This window comes from Gekko japonicus, unplaced genomic scaffold (genome assembly GCF_001447785.1).
Source record: "Gekko japonicus isolate JY-2015 unplaced genomic scaffold, Gekko_japonicus_V1.1 scaffold631, whole genome shotgun sequence".
Lineage (NCBI taxonomy): Eukaryota > Metazoa > Chordata > Lepidosauria > Squamata > Gekkonidae > Gekko > Gekko japonicus.
Genome location: NW_015168670.1, coordinates 523,548 through 542,695, shown reverse-complemented (window position 1 = coordinate 542,695; position 19,148 = coordinate 523,548). Strand labels below are relative to the sequence as shown.

At 44.4% G+C, this 19,148-nt stretch overlaps 1 protein-coding gene across 1 annotated transcript; it reads left to right on the top strand.

The window, feature by feature from the left end:
• The first annotated feature begins 616 nt into the window (after positions 1 to 616).
• On the top strand, positions 617 to 17,366 carry GCHFR (GTP cyclohydrolase I feedback regulator). The gene is made up of 3 exons (XM_015415340.1): positions 617 to 714; positions 8,947 to 9,041; positions 16,977 to 17,366. The coding sequence occupies exons 1-3, from the start codon at positions 679 to 681 to the stop codon at positions 17,155 to 17,157; spliced, it is 312 nt and encodes a 103-aa protein (XP_015270826.1). The 5' UTR covers positions 617 to 678; the 3' UTR covers positions 17,158 to 17,366.
• Positions 17,367 to 19,148: the final 1,782 nt, after the last annotated feature.

The window sequence follows — 19,148 nt, the reverse complement described above, 5'->3', positions numbered from 1 at the left end:
AGGCAAAGATGTACTCTTGCTTTCTGCGCGTGCACCCCCACCCTCTAAGCACCGCACGAGGCTATCGGGAAATCCTTATTATGAGCTCATCAATGAAACAGCAGCCGACCATCTGAACTATTAGCCTAACCAAAGAACCGCCGGGCGGCATTTCTTCTGAAACAGAGAGAAGAGATAGATTACAGACGGCGAGTTGAAATATAGCAAGAGGCAAAACTGACAAGGTGTAAAACGAAGATCATGTGTGTGAATTATGCCAGAGCCGAATCTAGGAGCTAAACTCCTGAACAGAGTTTAAAAAAACCCAACCACCTCATCTCAAGAATTCACGGGACTGTCAAAGTATAACAAGTAGCTGAGGCACAACAAGCCAGGCAAAACAAAGTTTGAGTCCCAGGGGCACCTTTAAGACCAACAAAGTTTTATTCAAGGTAAAAGCAAGGAACTAACTTCTGGCTGACCCACTGATCCCTGCCCACCATATGCCCTGTCGACCGAACTGACCCCACCCACCCCCCAATTCCACAGGAGCATCGCCCTGAAGCAGCGCCATCGTGGATTGGTTGTTCCGGGAGAGGGCGTGGTTCTGGGTTGGCAGGATGTCACGTGTGGGCTGGAAAGCAGAGCGAGCGGCAGTGGCGGCCACCTTGGGGACCGTGGTGGGTGCAGCTTGGGATCATGCCGTACGTCCTCATCAGTACCCAGATCCGCATGGTGAGTGAGTAGTGCCAAAGCAGGGCGTGTGGATTCACTAACCTTGAGCGCCAGGAAGGGGCGATGCTGAATAGACCGTTATGTATGCAGTAGAAGGCTCAGGATGGCTGCTGTTGGAGCGCTATTTTGGCAGAAGGGCGCTCGGAAATATTTGGCCCGGTCTCCAAAAGCAAAAGCTGCTTAATGTTTTGTTTCGTTTGCACGCATGCTCCAAGTACTTCTCTCCTTGCTTGGTTTGTACCGGGAGTGTCGGGTTGGGACTGGAGTTGCTGAAAAATGTTTTAAAATAAAATAGAAAGGACTCTGTGGGTTTTTAAAGAAAAAAAACACGTGTGCATTTAACCACAGCTGGATGTTTCCTGGTTTTCCTTTTTTTTAGGGATTGCACAGACCGTTGGTTAGCTGTTCAGGCAGCTATGCAACAGCTGGTGCCCGCCCCAAATTCCGTTCCATGTACCTCAGTACGAACGGGAGTGCATCTTTCACAGCGACTGGGAACAAGTGGAAGGTGCTATGAATGTACTTTGGGAGAGCAACTGGTGTATTTGGAAATGAGGTGCAGGATAAAATCTTCTCATAACCCAGCTGATATTTCTGTTTTGTTTTAAGGAAACTTTAGCAAAAGGCCAAAATCCCAGGAGGCAGCTACTCCTGACAAAGAATTTAGGAGCTGCGAGGAGTTATGTTTAGAGACAGATCTGTGATATTTGACTGTTGGAAAATCTTCTCATGCCTGAGCTCATGGCAACAACCCTGTGAGGTTGGACAATATGTGGCCTGGTGCATTCGGCAGAGGTAAGGATGGAAGTGGAGGCTTCCATTTCAAAGCCAATGCCCTCTTTTCAGAATGTGCAGTAGAAGGAGGTTTTCAGCACACTGTGCCCAGGTGTGTGAGTGTGTTTGTGTACATTGAAGAAATCAACTAAGTATGCTTAGAGTTGCTTCATACGTCTTGGATCCCAAGCAAAATGAGGAGAGGACGACAATTTCCCTGTCTCCCCATCTTTCGCTGCAGCCTTCTCTCCCCCTCCCCCATTGTGCTGTTGCAGGTTAGTGGACTTGAAGAAACAGTGTGGGGAGCAAAGTGAGAGTTCCCGCAAAAACCCCCCAAACAAACAAACTTGTGTCTCTCCACTGCAGGCAGAAAAGCTATTCAGTAAGGGGAGATGCTGTGCTGAAAGAAAGTCACCTTAGGATCCAAGCCTACATTTTAGCATGTACCATAAAAAATGTAATATGGCCCACCTCGGTGTAGCATATAGGTGCATATGCTGGGGGCTGAGAGCAGCAGCAGCTCTCCTTCTTGTGTACAGACTGGAGAAAATACCCTTTGCCACATTAAATGTGAACCAGCCCTTCGACAACAGCCTGATGGCTCTTTGGGGGTTGTACCATTTCTCGTTTGAAGACCCTGGTTCCTGCAAAATCTATGCACAGTTTGCGCCAGGGCTTTTAAAAAAATATATCAAGGTCTGCGATGAGCCTGTGCCAAGACAAGCTGGATTCTAATTCTAAGTAAGCAACTGCCCATATATTTTTGTTTATTTTACATCATTTCTTTTGTTTCTACTAGTTGTGGGGAAGGACAAGAAATTAAACAGAAGTCCCACCTCCTGGCTGGCTTGAAATAGTCCTTATATTTATATTTGAAGCCATGGTGCAGGAGTCCCCAACCTCTTTGAGCCTGTGGGCACCTTTGGAATTCTGACACAGGGAGGTGGAGCCAACCACAAAATGGCTGCCAAGAGAAGACATGTCAGGGAGTGAGGTTATATGTAATTCTTAAAGTAACAATTTGGCATTTCAGGCAGAAGCTCTGTTTAACAGGATGCCTTTTAATCTGCAGAGCCAGTCAAAAGCCCTGCTAAGCAAATGCCCCACCTAGCCCCTCCTGCTTTCAAAAAGGTCTTGTTGGGCACCAAGAAAGATGTTGGCAGGCCCCTGTTGGGGACCCCTGCCATAGGAGGAGGAGAGGAGATTAGATTTATACCCCGCCCTTCACTACCCGAAGGAGTCTCAGAGCAGCTTACAATCCCTTTCCCATCTCCTCACCACAACAGACACCCTGTGAGGTAGGTGGGGCTGAGGGGGCTCTTTCAAGGACTGCTCTTGAGGGAACAGCTCTGAAAGAACTTGTAACTGACCCACGGTCACACCAGCAGCTGCATGTTGAGGAGTCAGAAGGTTGCAGGGAGGGCAAATGTGAAAGATGAAATTTGAAGAATGCTGAATTCTAAGCCAAGATCACTCTTTGCACTTCTGTGGGATTGCAGAATACAGACAGCCCTGTCTTTGATGGCATATAAGGGGCAAAGCTGTATTGTTTATTGGTACATAGTGTCACAGAAGTACCCCCTGTAAGTCATTGACTGTCAGGAGTGGCTGGTGGGTCATGTCAAATTGGTCTTGCCTTCCCCACCCACAAGATCATAATGCAACCAAGAGACAGAAACAGTGTATTTATGATTTTACTGGGTTTTGCAAATCAGCCACAACAGTGCCTTGCTTAGCTGTCCCCCTGTGCACACAGACTGAATCCTGGTATGTCACTTAGCTAAATGTTGCTCCTTCTTCCAGTACAAGCAGCATTTTCCAGCACAGGAAGGCACTGCACTTAGTTGCAGATTGACAGGATCTAGCCCATTGTTTTGAAATAGGGTTTTCTCTCAGCTAATGGTCTGAGAGTAAGAAAGCTACCGGCTCTTTTAATATTTGCTTCTATATAATATAATTATGCTCCTGCCCATTGGTTTCCACAACAACACATGATAGCTGTAGAATAACTATTGAAAAATATACAGTAGTATTTTACACCAGCAATCCCACCTGGATGTGGCAGAATCACACATGCCTAGATCTTCTGCATTGTCATTCTTTTTTCATGCTGGCACAGGCTGCTAGCAGGGCAAAGAGGTGCAGGGGAGGCTGGCAGCTAGTTTCTGTAGCTGTTTTATATGCCAAGGACAGCTTGACTCTGGACAGACCAGAGGCAGGGATTGTACCAGCATATTGTCCTGTAGACAAGTGACATTTGGATCTAATGCAGTTTCCACCAGAGGGTCCTGTGCCAGATAGACCTGAGAATCAAGCTGTCCAAGAGGGATGATATAAATGCAAGGTCGGGAAAGCATAGGGGCACTGAGAACTGAGGAGAGTAGTGATGGGAGAGAGATCTCAGCAAGGAGAAAATGTCAGTCGTGTTGACCAGCAGGCACTGGGCAGTGGCACTGAGAACATAATAGATCTGCAGAATCATGCTTAAAATGGTGGCACCCTTCTAAACTATAGATGAATGCCGTGTGTAATTTATTTCCATTTATTTGGGAAGGCTGAGCAGAGTACGAACTATAGTCAGTGTTCCCATCGAGCCTTACACCTCTGCATGATACGTACGAGATGGCATCCTGTTTTAAATAGGGCTGTCACTCAAGGCATTTTAATTGATTAAATGTCAGAGGTTTAATCATTAATAGACTGATTACATTTGTACCAGTTTCTAGATGAATAATGCCTAAATTTGTAATGAAACATAACTTTTTCCCCAAATTGGTATGCCATATTTGCCAGGGAAAGAAAAACAAAACCCTGCTTTTAGAAATCTTAGGAGCATTAAATATAAAAAAAAAAAAAAGGCATGGGCACACACCAGTTTATTCATTTTTTTATTGTGACTTATAGCCTGCTCAGGGTGGGGAACAACATTTCCAATAACAGCATTTACAGTTGGGTTAAAATTTAAAGACTTAAAAGAATTAAAATAAGCATACAATTTAACTGACAATTTACAGATGACGCATAAGGCAGACAATTTAGTGTCCTTTCCCTGTGGAGGGAGAAGGACAGAAGGAGCCAGGCTGGATGGAAAACTGTTGCAGTCCTTAACCATAGGCCTGGTGAAACACCTCTCTCTCACAAGCCCTGCATTAGGTCCCACGGGGCACGGATGTCATTCAGCTCTGATTGAGGACAGTTGGATGCTTTTTGGGCCCGGGATCACCGGTAAGTTCTTCTCCACTAAGCATAATGCTCTTTGGGGGGGTAATATCAGGAGAGGCAGTCCTGTAGATACATTGGTCCCAGACTGTTCAGGGCCTTAAAGGTTAATATCAGAACCTTGAACCTGATCCAGTATTCAGACGTGGAGCCAATGCAGCTGGCGAAGCACTGATGTTATATGGGCTATCGATGGAGTTCCTGTAACAAGCTGCGCTGCTGCATTCTGGACCAGTTGACATTTCCAGATCAGTCTCAAGGGTAGCCCTGCATAGAGCAAGTTACAGTAGTCTAACCTGGAGATGACCGTTGCATGGATCACTGTTGGCTATGTCAGGGCAAGACAGGAAGGGAACCAGCTGCCTGATCTGTCATAACTGAAGGAATGACAGTCTGGCAACATTTGTGATCTGGGCCTCCATCGATAAGGAGGCATCCAGAAACACACCTAGGGTCTTGACAGTTGGCACTGGTGTTAAAGGCACATTGTCAAGAGCCGGGAGTCGGCACCCTAACCCTGAATCCTCCCTACCCAGCCACATAACCTTCATCTTAGAGGGGTTCAGTCTCAGGAGGCTCTGTTTCAACCATCCAACCACGGCCTCCAAACCCCTGGCCAAAATAGCTGGGGCGGTGTCTGGCTGTCTGTCCATCAACAGATACAGCTGGGTGTCGTCTGTGTACTGATGACAACCCAGTCAGCAGGGTGAGGGGGCACATATAGATGTTGAATGACATTGGAGAGAGGATTGCCCTCTGGGGGGCTCCACATACCAGAGGATTGTGGTGAAACCCTCTGTCCCTGACCTTGGAGAAATGAGGCAAGCTGCTTCAAGGCCGTCCCACGAATTCCTACATTGGCAAGGCGGTGGATTGACAGATCATGGTTGATCCTGTCGAACACTGCTGTCAGGTTGAGTAATAACAGCTGCACCAATCTACCATGGTCCAGCTGCCTACAAAGATTGTCTGCAAGGGTGACCAGTGCCGTCTCCATTCCTTGGCCAGGGCAGAAACGAGACTGGAATGGGTTTAGAGCTAATGTGTCCTCCAGGAAAGTCTGAAGCTGCTCTGCCACCGCTCTCTCAGTTACCTTACTCAGAAACAAAAGATTCGATTGTTGTTGTTCAGTCACACACTCAAGTCTGACTCTTCGCGACCCCATGGACCACATCACACCAGGCCCTCCTGTCTTACGTTGTGCTCCGGAGTTTGCTTAATTTCATGTTCATTGCCTCGATAACACTGTCTAACCATCTCATCCTTTGCCGTCCCCTTCTTCTTTGACCTTCAATCTTTCCCAGCATCAGGGTCTTCTCCCGTGAGTGCCCCCTTTTCATTTGGTGGCCAAAGTATTTGAGCTTCAGCTGCAGTATCTGGCCTTCCAGGGAACAGTCAGGGTTGATTTCTTTTAGGATTGACTGATTTGATCTCCTTGCAGTCCAGGAGACTCTCAAGAGTCTTCTCCAGCACCATAATTCAAAAGAATCTATTCTTCGGCGCTCGGCCTTCCTTATAGTCCAACTCTCGCAGCCATTCATGACTACTGGGAATACCATTGCTTTGATCATACGGACTTTTGTTGGCAGGGTGATGTCTCTTTATCATGCTGTCAGGGCTGCCATTGCTTTCCTCCCAAGGAGCAGGCGTCTTTTAATTTCATGGCTGTTGTCACAGTCTGCGGTGATCTGGGATCCCAGGAACGTGAAGTCTGTCACTGCTTCCACGACTTCTCCTTCTATTTGCCAAGGAGTGATGGGGCCGGATGCCATGATCTTAATTTTTTAGATGTTGAGTTTCAAGCCAACCTTTGCACTCTCCTCTTTTACTCTGAGCAAGAGGCTCTTTAGGTCCTCTTTACTTTCTGCCATTTGAGTGGTATCATCTGCATATCTGAGGTTGTTGGTGTTCTTCCCGGCAATCTTAATTCCGGTTTGTGATTCATCCAGGTCGGCATTTCGCATGATGTACTCTGCATATAAATTAAATAAGCAAGGGGACAATATACATCCTTGTATATTTGATACTGGGCAGTAATTCGTCAGATCAGTAGGAGCCAAATATGGTTTCTTTAAGAGTGGTGTCACCACAGCCTCTTTTAATCCCCCCTGGTAGACCCCCAAGCTCAGACACAGATTTATAATGTCCACCAGGGACCCCCATATTCTGTTACTACCAGTTTTCACCAGCCATGGGGGACATGGGTCTCAGAGGCAAATGGTAGGTTTAACAGCACCCAGAACCCTGTCAACATCAGGCCGAGGTAGTCGGCTGAAGCTGTCCAATACTGAATCCAAAGACAGCCAAGGGGCCTCCAGTTCACACACTGTATCAACGTTGACAGGCAGGTTGTGGTGGAGTGACAAGATTTTATCTGCAAAAAAAGCTCAAAAAGCCTCACAGCTAATGGCCAGATTACTAACATTTTGGGTTTTCCCTTTGAGAGAAATTAACAACTTAATTACCCTAAATAATTGTGCTCGGTGTGAGCTAGCAGATTCGATGGATGCTGCATAAAATTCTCTTTTAGCAGTCTTCACCGCCATCTCATAGGATTTCATAAACGTCCTATAAGACGTTTATTACAAAACTGAGCAGTCATTCTGCAGGCAGGATTTCAGATGAAACAGTTTCTTTACATTTCTGCAGCACTCAATGCCCTTTTGCAATAAATAGAGTGGAATAACTGTGGTATATTCATGTGTTTGTTTTCAAGGCCAGTTTTTATAGCCTGCCTTTCCTTAGCAAAGCCCAAAGCAGCTAAAGAGATTCAGTTTAAAAACATCCTCTTGACAAATACAAAGTCTTTTTGTTTTTGTTACTAAACTCGCAAGTGCAGTCTGTTGCAGTGGAATCTGTTCCTTGTGAGTCAGGAAAGCATGCAAAATCCTCAGCCAGTTTTGGCCTGCTCCTTTAGACTTGGATTTCCATTTGCAATGTTTGTTGTAGCTTGCGCTGAGGACATAGAAGCTTCAGCAGCTTCTTCCTTGTATGTTTATAAACCAGAAATTTCAGGGTCAGAGAAACACACACACACCCCCTTCCTGGAATTTAGACTGGACCCCGAGTGCTTCTTTTTGCCTCGGCACAGCTTTGTTGTTCCTGAGACCAGTTGCCCTGCGCACTTCCTTTCTGCCAAGCACTGCAGTGTTTTATCCGTGGGTCAAGAGCTGTTGCTTCCTCACAATTTATGAGAGTTTGTGTGTTTAAACAGAATTTTCTGAAAAGGTTTACAAAAGCATCTCAGTGGTTTATAACTCACCCCTCTGCAACCAGGCAGGTGTGGGTTTTTTTGTACATGGAGAGGGAGTTCGTAATTGTTTGTTTCAGACTGTTGGTGAGACAGAAATGACTTCCGGTGGTATGGGCGAGCTAATGAAACCTGGTGTGAGCTGCTGATTTTTGTGGTATCTAACAGTGCAATCATAAGCAGAGTTTAGGCCGCTGATTTCAATGGGTTTAGAAAGGTTTAACTGTGTTTTGGATTGCACTGGAAGGCTTGTTTTGTAAGGCTCGTTCAGCTTCTTGTTTCAGAAGGAAAGTCAGATATTTAGGTGTTTAATTAAAGAAATCCATTACCACATTTCTCCTTGATGGTGTTGGGAACAAAGCTTGTTAAGTAATACAATAGATCCAGGTGGGGTAGCCGTGTTGGTCTGAAGCAGCAGAACAAAGTTTGAGTCCAGTGGCACCTTTAAGACCAACAAAGTTTCATTCTGGGTGTAAGCTTTTATGTGCATGCACTCTTCTTCAGATACATTGGAACAGAAGTCACCAACCATTACATCTAGGTAGAGGGTGAGGAGGATGTTGCCAGGATGGGCTAATTAGAGTCAAGCGCCATAATAATGGATACTTTTGCTCGCTCTTTGTTGTTGTCTCTTGTTCAGCCTGTAGGGGGAACTCTTCTCTAGCACTTGGTCTCCCTGAGCATTTCCAGAGACCTGCCTTCCTCCTGTGCTTTGCTCTAACAGGTGTAAACGACCACATTGCTCTCTTCTGTCCAGATCAGCCAGTGTGGTGCTGCCCAAATGCCCCTTGGAGTAGTTGACTTTTCATTAAAATATATTTCAATATACTGGAAGCTTTTGTGAATTTTCTCCAAGTGAAACGTACCATTTGTTGTCAATTAAACATTTTTTCTTAAGTGTTGTATATGTTGTAACTTAAATTTAAGCAGGTAGAATGAAAGGGAATGATTTGTTTTTCAGGAACAGAATTGATTTTTTTCCTTTGCAGGAAGTTGGACCCACAATGGTTGGCGATGAGCATTCTGATCCACACTTGATGCTCTATCTAGGGGCCACTAAAAGAAACATGCTGGGGAACCATTTGTAAGTATATTTGTGGGGATTCTGATCCCTCTTCTGCTTCTTCCATCATTCCATCCTATCACCATTCAGTTTCTCCCTCTTATAACCTTTCTCTCTCTTCTTCATACTGCTTTGATTAACATGCATGCATTACAAACCAAAGACTGGTTTTTGTGTGTGTTCATCGCACCTGCAATAGCCAGCAAATCAGCTGCCACAGAACAAACCTCCACAGAGCAGACTTCCTATCCTCTCACCCACAATGGCTTTCGGTGGAATTCAGTCCCACACTTTTAGCCAAAAAATGTGCAATTACCTAGTGTAGAAAAGTGGTGAATGTGCATGTGAGAAGCGGGTATTACCTTTTCCTTGGTTCTCTTTTTTTGTATTTTTGCAGTTTGCGTGCGTGTGTGTTTGTGCGCCCATGCCTGGAAGTCATGGTGACCTCTGGCGACTCCTACTGGGGCGTGGAGAATGTTCAGTGGCTTGATAACTTGCCTCTGCCTCCCAGCCGGGGTATTCTTTGGAGATCTCCCACCAAATACTTGCCGGGATTGGCCCTGCTTAGCTTCTGAGGTCTGAGAGGTCTGACAAGATTGGGCTTGCCTGGGCTATCCAGGTCAAGGCTATTGTCTGTATTTGTTGAAGGAATAGCCACTTCCCACCCCCATCCATCAAAAGCAATGTGTAAGGATCACTACTGGTATAAGGCTGTGGACCATTCATATTTTAAGTACTTAAAATTTTTGAACATAAAATTGACCATTTCCCTCCTTCCTTAGTGCAGGTTGAAGGTGAAAAAGGAATAGAAATCTGCAGCCCCCTTGGGAGGGTCACGATTTTAGAATAAGTAATGGTGATGTGTTGGCCAGGTAATGGAGAGAGGTAGGGCAGGCTGTACATCGTCAGGAACATTACAAGCCAAACAAGGTAAGACAAGAGCATTATGTGCAACCTTGAAAAACCACTGTGAATCAGTATTATTTTTTTATTAAGCTGGGATGACATCTTTGGGTGAAGGGGTAAAATATAGGAGACAATAGTTTGGGAGGCACATTGTCTGGACTCTCATGAATAAATGCATGAGCCAAGGTGACCGTTCCGTAGAAAAAGGCCAGTGAGGAATCCTTACCACAGAATGGAATCTTTGTGATGATGTGAATCTCATGATAAAAGTTTGCACTGGCTAGATGGGAGATAAATAGCAAGCGTAACTTAAAATTGCTTTCTAGGGAAGGCTTTTTTGGTATAAATTTAGATGGAGTTTTTTGCAGACCCTTATCCATTCTTCTGAGTGGAATGGCTGATAACGGTTACTCTGTTATTTCTCCATACCTTAGTTTATCTTGTTGTACTTTGTTCAAGTCAGGGGAGGTCTTAGGATTTTTGACCCATGAGCCATATGAAGTCTTTTTTATACTCTGGGGCTCCCCCACACAGTACAGGTGGTCACTAGCTTAGCATAACTAGTGAATGGTCTCTGTATTTTTTCCTGAGTAGATTTGAATTTTATACGATTACATTTCACCCTGTACTTCCTGCTTTTCATGGCCCCTCAACTATACTGTTTGGTTTATCATACCCTCCTACATAAAATATCTGTCTGTGGGGATCTACTCTATTGTCTCTGAAGAAATGGGCTCTCAACCCAGGCTTGTGTTAGAATAAAATGTTAGTCTTTAAGGTGCCCCAGGACTCCGGTTTATTTTTGCTGCAACAGACTAACATGGCTGATCTATTACTTTCTGTCTCCCATCAGTAACATCCTCCTCCTCTCTGATACGTGCACACGGCCTTGGCTTTCCCCGGCGCCTTTCCTGTCCTTTGCTCCCCATATTCTGTCTTCTTCCGAATCACATCTCTTCTCCTTCCACAACCCTGTCTAAATCAGTCTCTTTCTGCCCATAGCCTTGGATAGCTCTGGTGCACATGCTTGTCTCCCCTTGCCCTAACTCCTAAGTCTGTTTTTGGCTTTCCTGTGTCACACTGGAGTCCTCTCACTTCTATCTGGAACTCTCCTGCTAAAACACTTCACCTGTCTTGTTGCTCAAACCATGCACTGCCTCCAGTTTGGTGTAGTGGTTAAGTGTGTGGACTCTAATCTGGGAGAACCGGGTTTGATTTCCCACTCCTCCACTTGCAGCTGCTGGATGACCTTGAGCAAACCATAGTTCTGACAAGAGCTGTCCTTGAAAGAGCAGTTCTCTCAGAGCTCTCTCAGCCCCACCTACCTCATAGGGTGTCTGTTGTGGGGAGGGGAAGGGAAAGGAGTTTGTAAGCCGTTCTGAGACTCTGAGTGAAGGGCAGGGTATAAATCCAATCTCTTCTTCTTCCTCTTATAGCATTATACTGGATTTCCATCTTCTTTCACATCATCTGTTTAAAGCTCTTCATGGCTTTGCCCCACCTTATATTTCTGCCCTTATCCCTTCTCAGGATCTTTTCACCTCTAACAGTGCCATTCTAAGCAGAGTTACACTATACAAAATCCGCTGAAGTCAAAGGGTGTAGATGGGTGTAACTCTGCTTAGGATGGCAGAGTAGCTCCATCACTCTTATCTGCCTAAGATGCAAATTATACATCTTAGTCACATGTAGCTTTTTCCTCCAACTTTTTAACTTTCTTTAGCTAAAGATTCTTCCCCAGGCTGCAGTCTCCAGGTGGAGACTGGGTGGGGCATCTTAACTCTTCCTTCTGCACTGGTTTAATTCAAAACGCCCCCCCCCCACTGAGTATCACAGGAGGGGGAGGGGGCCATGGAGGCTGCAACTCCAAACAGGGCTGTAGCTACTGAGTGGCAGTGGAACCTAGTGGGCTTGCAGGGTGATGACATCACTTGCTGTCAACTGAATCCACTACACATTCATAATCTGTGTGCCTGCGTAGAGCTGCAGCCATGACTCGAGCAGCTTTGTCACACCTTCCTGATGCCTGTTGGTAAGGGCATCACTTCATCCACCACCTTCAGCCGCCCTCAGTCATGGATGCTGGTATATTTTGTCTGACAGACCCTGCAAGCTTATGCTGTTAGAAGCTGCCATTTTTTGAGTCCCCCCCCCCCCATTATGCAATCATGACTCAGGTATCTGAAATCACACAGCGTTCTTAATCATGCACATTTTTCTGTCCTTTGGCTTTTAATATTCACTGTTTCTGTTTTTACTGCAACCAGGAAAGTGCAAATGATTTTACTAAGTAGGAAAAAAAACAATGTGTTAAATGGCATGACTGAAATCTGGAATTTGATGGGAAGCATCAAAATATCTTAAGATTTGCAAAAAACCAGATGATTAACTAACCAAGCTGTAAATGTCTTCATGGTTTGCAGTATATTGACTAGGTAGAGAAAGCTTAATTGCTCACATTCCTAGCAGGTGTGAGGCTTGTGTGCCCGGACTCACAACAAGGAATAATTTCTGGAGCTTGTTGGCAGAAATTTCATTTACCCTGGAACATTTGCACTTCTTTCTGGATGGTGTGTCTGTAAACATTTCATGTTCTGCCCACACCCTTTTTACGGAGGTGGAAGATGTAGGGAGTGTTTTATTTCTTCTTACTGTGTAAAATATTAAATCCCCTCCCTTTGCAATTGAACAAGAGGAGGACAGAAGCAGGTAACAAAACAGCTGCCCTGGAATGCAGCAGGTTAACTGGGCCTTCCTTGTGGGCGTGAAGTTCTGCGTTCCAAGGGGATTAGCAAAAAGGAACCGGTTCAGAGACCAAAGCTAAACTGTGAACACAACCAAACAAGGTCCTTTTCATTAGATGAAGGTATCATAAAATGCAAATGAAATCTTCAGGAGAAATTGAGCCACACATAAGGATTCTTTTTGTTTGCAGTGATGACGCCCTTTAGGCTGTAAAAGCAATTTAATGCCTCTTTGATACAGCCACTCAAGATTATCTATGTTTATCTTTATTCCCAAACCCCAGGTACATTCAGTAAGCAAGAAGATAATTGCTTAGGAAAACTTGTGCTCTGTTACTAAAATTGTCTCATTTAGTCTTGAACATGCCACTAGTCTTCCACTGTAAGCCAGAGAATCTTCAACAGAAACAAAGTTTTTAGATAGCCTCAGTAACTGCAAGTAAAACTTAGAATTTTTCCTAATACAACTATAAAGAATGTTCAAAGGATTTCACCAGTACTTAGGAATTTTGGAGTAAATTATTTATAATTGTAGTACCTTTCTAAACAGTTACACCTCTGGTTGCCAATTGACCAGGAGAAAAAATGCCCTGCCCCTTTAATAGAGGCTTAAATGGGATGTTTATTTACCAGGTGATGTTATTTACCTCCATGTTATGAAGAGCTTCACCTGCCCATTTCCATACATTAAGCCTCTTTTAAAAGGAGAGGATACTTTTCCTCCAGATTGTTGACAACTTTTTTCCCCTGATAAATGTGCAATTTTTTAAAAAGAAAACAATATAAAATAGCTGTGTGATAAAAACATAATTAGCATTACCCCCCTTATTACAGGTAAGGGAGGATATGGATTGATAGAAAATGGCTTGTCTGAAGCTATGCAGTATGATCACAATTGAGCTGCACTTAAACCAAGACTGTTTAGCTCATAGCTCAGGCTCTTGCAGTACTGTCCTGAGCAGAGTAACACCCTTAACATCAATGGATGTAATTCTACTTAGGATGGCACAGTTAGCTACCTGGCTTTACTACCTCTCACAAGTGCTAAGAAGTCAAAGTATCCCATTTGACTCTGATATTACACAGGTTAAATTCCAAATTCATTTTCATTACATACTATGAAAGGAACATGTCCCTGTTTTGGCAGTGGTATGTTTCAGTTCATCATCTTGAGGACCAGCTGCTTTGTTAGGAATACTTGTTTCACATAAGCTGAAGAGGAAATCTGGTGTATACATTTGGGCCTTTCGTAATGACCATTACTGGGACGTAGTGGAGATGGAGGACAAGATGGGCAGCACTGTGATGGCGTGTGGTTGCTGAATGTCTAGCAGCACCATGTCTTCGAGGTTTATAAGATTATGCATGGGATAGAGCAGGTAGAGAAAGAGGTACTTTTCTCCCTTTCTCACAATGCAAGAACTCACGGGCACTTCATGAAATTGCTGAGCAGTCAGGTTAAAACACATAAAAGGAAGTACTTCTTCCCCCAAAGAGTGATTAACGCATGGAATTCACTGCCACAGGAAGTGGTGGCGGCTACAAGCATGGACAGCTTCAACAGGGAATTAGATAAGCATATGGAGCAGAAATCCATCAGTGGCTATTAGCCACAAGGTATAGATAGGAACTCTCAGGCTGGGGCAAGTGATGCTCTGTATTCTTGGTGCTTGGGGGGGGGGGCAACAGTGGGAGGGCTTCTAGTGTCCTGGCCCCACTGCTGGACCTCCTGATGGCACCTGGTATTTTTGGCCACTGTGTGACAGAGTGTTGGACTGGATGGGCCATTGGCCTGATCCAACACTGGCTTCTCTTATGTTCTTATGTGTGGCCAGAGACTTTCTTGACCTGTGCTTGAGTATCATGCCATGCTACTTGCTTTATGGAATGGTGCATTGCATGAGCTGTTCTACGTGTTAGTAGCAGTCATGCCAACATATAACATGTACAGATGAAGTCCCACCATTGGCCCATCTAGTCCATACTTGCATTGTCCAGCAGTAGTTCTCTGAGATCTGAAGCAGGGGTCTTTCCTGACCCTCCCTCCTGCTAGTCTTTTATTAGTATGACCTTATCATGTTTACGCCCTCCTTCACAGGATTTCTCTTTATCTTGTTCTTTGCTGAGCAGCCCCTTTTTCCTTTTCTTCGTTTTTCTCTCTGGCTGTCCCACCCAGTCCTTTGAATGTATTTAGATATATGCTGACCTAGCCTAGGGAACTGAGGGGAGAGACTAAAATCCTTTTTATGTCCTGGTTTGAAAATGGCACACGAGAAGCTAATGGTAGTTCAAAAATAAACTGTTTTATTTAACTTTGAGGGGAAATAGTCAGCTATGAATCAAGTATAGGACTTACGAGGTGACAAAGGTACCATTTCCCATTCAACCCCTGGCAGGGCAATTTAACCTGCCCGAAAACAAAGAAGACCATATGGGGGTGGGGTGGGGCATATGACGCCCAAGAACAGGTCGACCTTCTCTTGCAGGCACCTGAAGGGGCCCCCACAACTGGACCTTGCTGCACTAAAAATGGTGGCCGCAATGGCGTGGGGGTCTAGAGGGCCCAAAATGGACTCAATCAACTCAAAGGGAAGGGGGCAACAACACCCACTGGCAGAAAGGGGACCCCACTCAAGGAATCCTAAAAGGTGCAGCCCCACAGATCAACAACTATCACCAATCCTCTTCACACACCTCCGCACCTTCCAGGGGACCCCATGGAACAACCAATGCAGGGCTGTCAAGACCAGGTCACAGGCCAATAACCAACATTGATCTCAAGTCCCCAGGAACCCCCAAAAGTACCCCCTTTCCAGCTTGGCCCCTGTGGCAATCGAAGGCACAGAGCCCCCCCAACCCCTTGCCAGCACTCTACAGACTCCAGAACAGGATGACATGGAAGGGATGAGCACCTTTGACCATCCATGTGACTCACAGCTGCCAACTCCTCCAGGTGGCAGTGGGAGGCTCCTGCCAGCCCATGTGGCAGCAGGACGTGTCCAGAGTGAACAGAGAGTGCTGCAGAACTGGTGACAGCGGCTTTCAAGAGGGCACGGCAAAGGCACTCTGACCCTCCATTGCCACACCCACAGCATGCCACCGCCTCCACTGCCCTTCAAGCCGCTACCAACCAGTGTGCCACCAAGGGCTAGTGAGAGTCCAAAACTCTGTCACATCTATAATTCCCCAGACATGTTAAGCCTGCAACCTTCCTCCTGTGGCCTCTGGGCCTTGTCAGGTAGTCAGTATGGTTTGTCACCCTCTCAGTGGCCAGTCCTAATCCACTTCCCCCTAGAACAGTAACAGCTACCCCTTCATCTCTTAGAGATGAGTGAACGTGTTCATGACAGCAGCAGTGTATGCATATATGTTCAACACTTTCCATACCCTGTATGTTGTTTTCATAACCAACACACACACACACGAGAGAGAAACCCTACTTTATCCCTTAGCATAGCTGTTTCAAAGTATTTGGTAGCCTCTGCAGCTGCATTCCAGTTGAACAGGAAGGTGGAGTTCTAATCATGGATTTCCTGTATTATGTGTAGTTTGTACTTTAGTTGTCATCCCCAACTAATCTCATGTACATGTAACTACATTTGTTCACATTCTTCTTGCCTTAACTCTGCCTTCCTCTTCTCCCATTGTTGGAATTTACATTGTGAGCTGGGGGGAGGACCTTTTTTATTGTTCTTGCTTATAGTAGTGCATAAAGCACCATGTACAGTGATGGTGCTGTGTTGTTAATAAGGATGATGAAACATGTCAAATGCGGACAATTAAGTATCAAGATTGCTTGCCCTTTTTTTCTAAATGTGAAAAGAGACAGCATGATATTTGGTTTCTTCCTCAATAAATACAGTAATTAGCTTTGTTCATCTGCAGGGCCATCTTCTCATTGTTAAAGTACTACCTTTTAAAAGTGTAATTGAAGTGTTCATTTCAAAACACTATAAAATCCCAAACACCAATGCTGGCCTTTTGACCCCTTTGCAAATTGATTGTGTGATTGCAACCAACACCTGATTTTGTGTCCCCTGGCCTAAAGCCTTGAAAATTTAGAATGGTAAAATTCTACCTGGGCAGAGGTAGGTTAGTATTACTCTTAATACCCCAGATCCATATAGCCAAGGTTGTTCACAATGTCTCCTTTCAGTTACTTTCTAATGTTCATAGCTTGTGTTATTAGAACCTTAAGTGCTTCCCACAATCTCAATATGTTTCCTGTCATTGTGGTGCTTAAGGTTCTTTTTGAGTTGTTTGTAGAACTGCTCTTCTCACCCTTTGTACATCTTGTTTACAACAGCTGGGAGTACTACGTTCATGATGCCCCCCGGATTGTCTTGGACAAGCTGGAGAAGCGAGGCTATCGAGTGATCAGCATGACAGGAGTGGGGCAGACACTGGTGTGGTGTCTCCACAAAGAAAGTACAGAGAACGCCAACATTCTTCCTAACCAAGACATTGCTGTAAATCGCCCAGCATAAGACTGACCTTATTTCTCTGATGAGTGGTTGTATGTTGTTTTCTGACATCATGAAGTAAAATCTAGTCAACATTCTACATTGTGAAAAATAGCCACTGGTACAACAAGCTCATTATGGGAGGAATGGTGATCCAGTTAGCTTCAACAGTTGGGAGCAATGTTCCCTCTAAGCTGTGGAGTCTTGTGAGCAAAAATTCTACTTTGTGAGCTACTGGCATTAAAGTTGTGGGCGAGCGATTTGGCTACTGTCTAAATTAGTTTGCTCTGGAGCATGAATTAATTTGCTCCTTCCTGAGCTAGGATAAAAATGTGTGAGCCACACTTACTCAGTTTAGCGGGAACACTGGTTGGGAGACCAAAACTCTCCTAGAGAAGTGAATCCTTTTTGAGTATTAATTTGAATCCAATCTAGAATGGCTACTACTGAAGTGTTAATCTTCTCAATTTGTTGCTATTGAACAAAATCACCCTGGCATACAGTTTGCTGCTTAAGTAACAGTTTTAAGCTGGGGAATAAGGACAGAATTAATTATAAGATGACCAAACCATTTCTGGGGATGGAAAAGAATGGATTGCCACAGAGCAACTCAGTATTAAGCACAGTGCTCTTTTTGTTGAAAGCAGACTAAACTTTTCCAAGTATGAGCATGGTTGGAGTTATACCGCTATGGCATGTGCCCTTTGAACCATCCTTTGACAAGCATACTGCAAATATTTCACCATCAGTTTTGTAACTGTACCAGTCGCCTTTTCATTGCTGGGATTACTTGGGAAACTGTGTGTGCCAAACCATACATAAAGTCAGTGGTAATGTAATAATAATAATAGACTCACCATCTACAACTTACATTTCTGTGAAGAACCACTGGAACAAGCAGTTTAACTCTGAGAAAAATAAAGAAATAACCCTTAAGAAATAGAGACTGGCTACAGCAAAGTCTGTAGAAGTGGTGCATAGTATCCTTGAAATTGAGGAAACTGCTAGAGTGCCAGAGAGCAGATCAAGATGGCTCTGTGCAACCTTCTGTCTACTTCAGAAAGCTGTACAGACATGGCCGGTCCCTGTGGCTTTAATACTGTAGGACTAAATCAGCAGTACCACAAAGACACGGAAACATTCCTTTTGTTCAAAAGGGCACATTTGAGTCAACAAAACTGAGATTATGGTAAAGACTGCATGGCTAACGCTAATGTGGCTGAGTTCCTTCTGTGGCATGAATTTCCATCACACTAACAATTGTATGTCTGTTAGTACCATAGGCTTTGGAAGTACATGAAATGCACTATTGAACCCTTTTGCAAAAACTTGTGAAGATGCTGGAAGCTTTATTCAGAAATCATATTTTATTGTTGTTGAACTCTTAACATGCCTAGGCCAGATATAAAACAAACTTATGTTAATAAACGCCACATTTAAACCTTTTATTTGTGAAGCCTCCTTTATTTCACAAAGTCCATTCATGAATACTACTTGAAATTCTCTATCACAGGAGTTCAGGATTGGAAACCTAGGACCTTTATATGGAAGGTGTTTGATATGAAAACAATACAAATGAATGTAGTAAGCACATCTATATGCTTCTGTTAAATGTAACTGCCAAGCAATCTCTGGCAGATCCCATGTGACTAGAATTATGTATAAACTGGCTCACATTTTGTCACTAGGAGGCAGAATGTGGTTGGCAGGGAACTGGGCAAATACATCTTGTCAAGTTTAGCCCAGGCAGACCACCTGTTGCCAGAGAGGGTTGGATCCCATCAGTCTGTTACACTGATGTAGTCCTCCGGCACGAGGAACCTTCCTTTGGCAAGAGGCTCTTCCATTGGCAAAAGAAGCTCTTGTGTTGGTGGAAGACTCCTTCCACCTAAGAAGATCATGCCAACACTGGTGGAACTGACTTGTAAGATCCAACCCGTTTTAAAGCCATATATCAAGATTTTTGAATTCCACACTAGATATATAACCTTTACCAGTTTATTTACTCAAGAACA

Bases quoted from the DNA above. Each gene is read 5' to 3' on its own strand.
- GCHFR (XM_015415340.1), top strand. From the start codon at position 679: ATGCCGTACGTCCTCATCAGTACCCAGATCCGCATG. The intron at 715-8,946 runs GTGAGTGAGTAG...TTTCCTTTGCAG, and splicing joins TCAGTACCCAGATCCGCATG to GAAGTTGGACCCACAATGGT. The intron at 9,042-16,976 runs GTAAGTATATTT...TGTTTACAACAG, and splicing joins AACATGCTGGGGAACCATTT to CTGGGAGTACTACGTTCATG.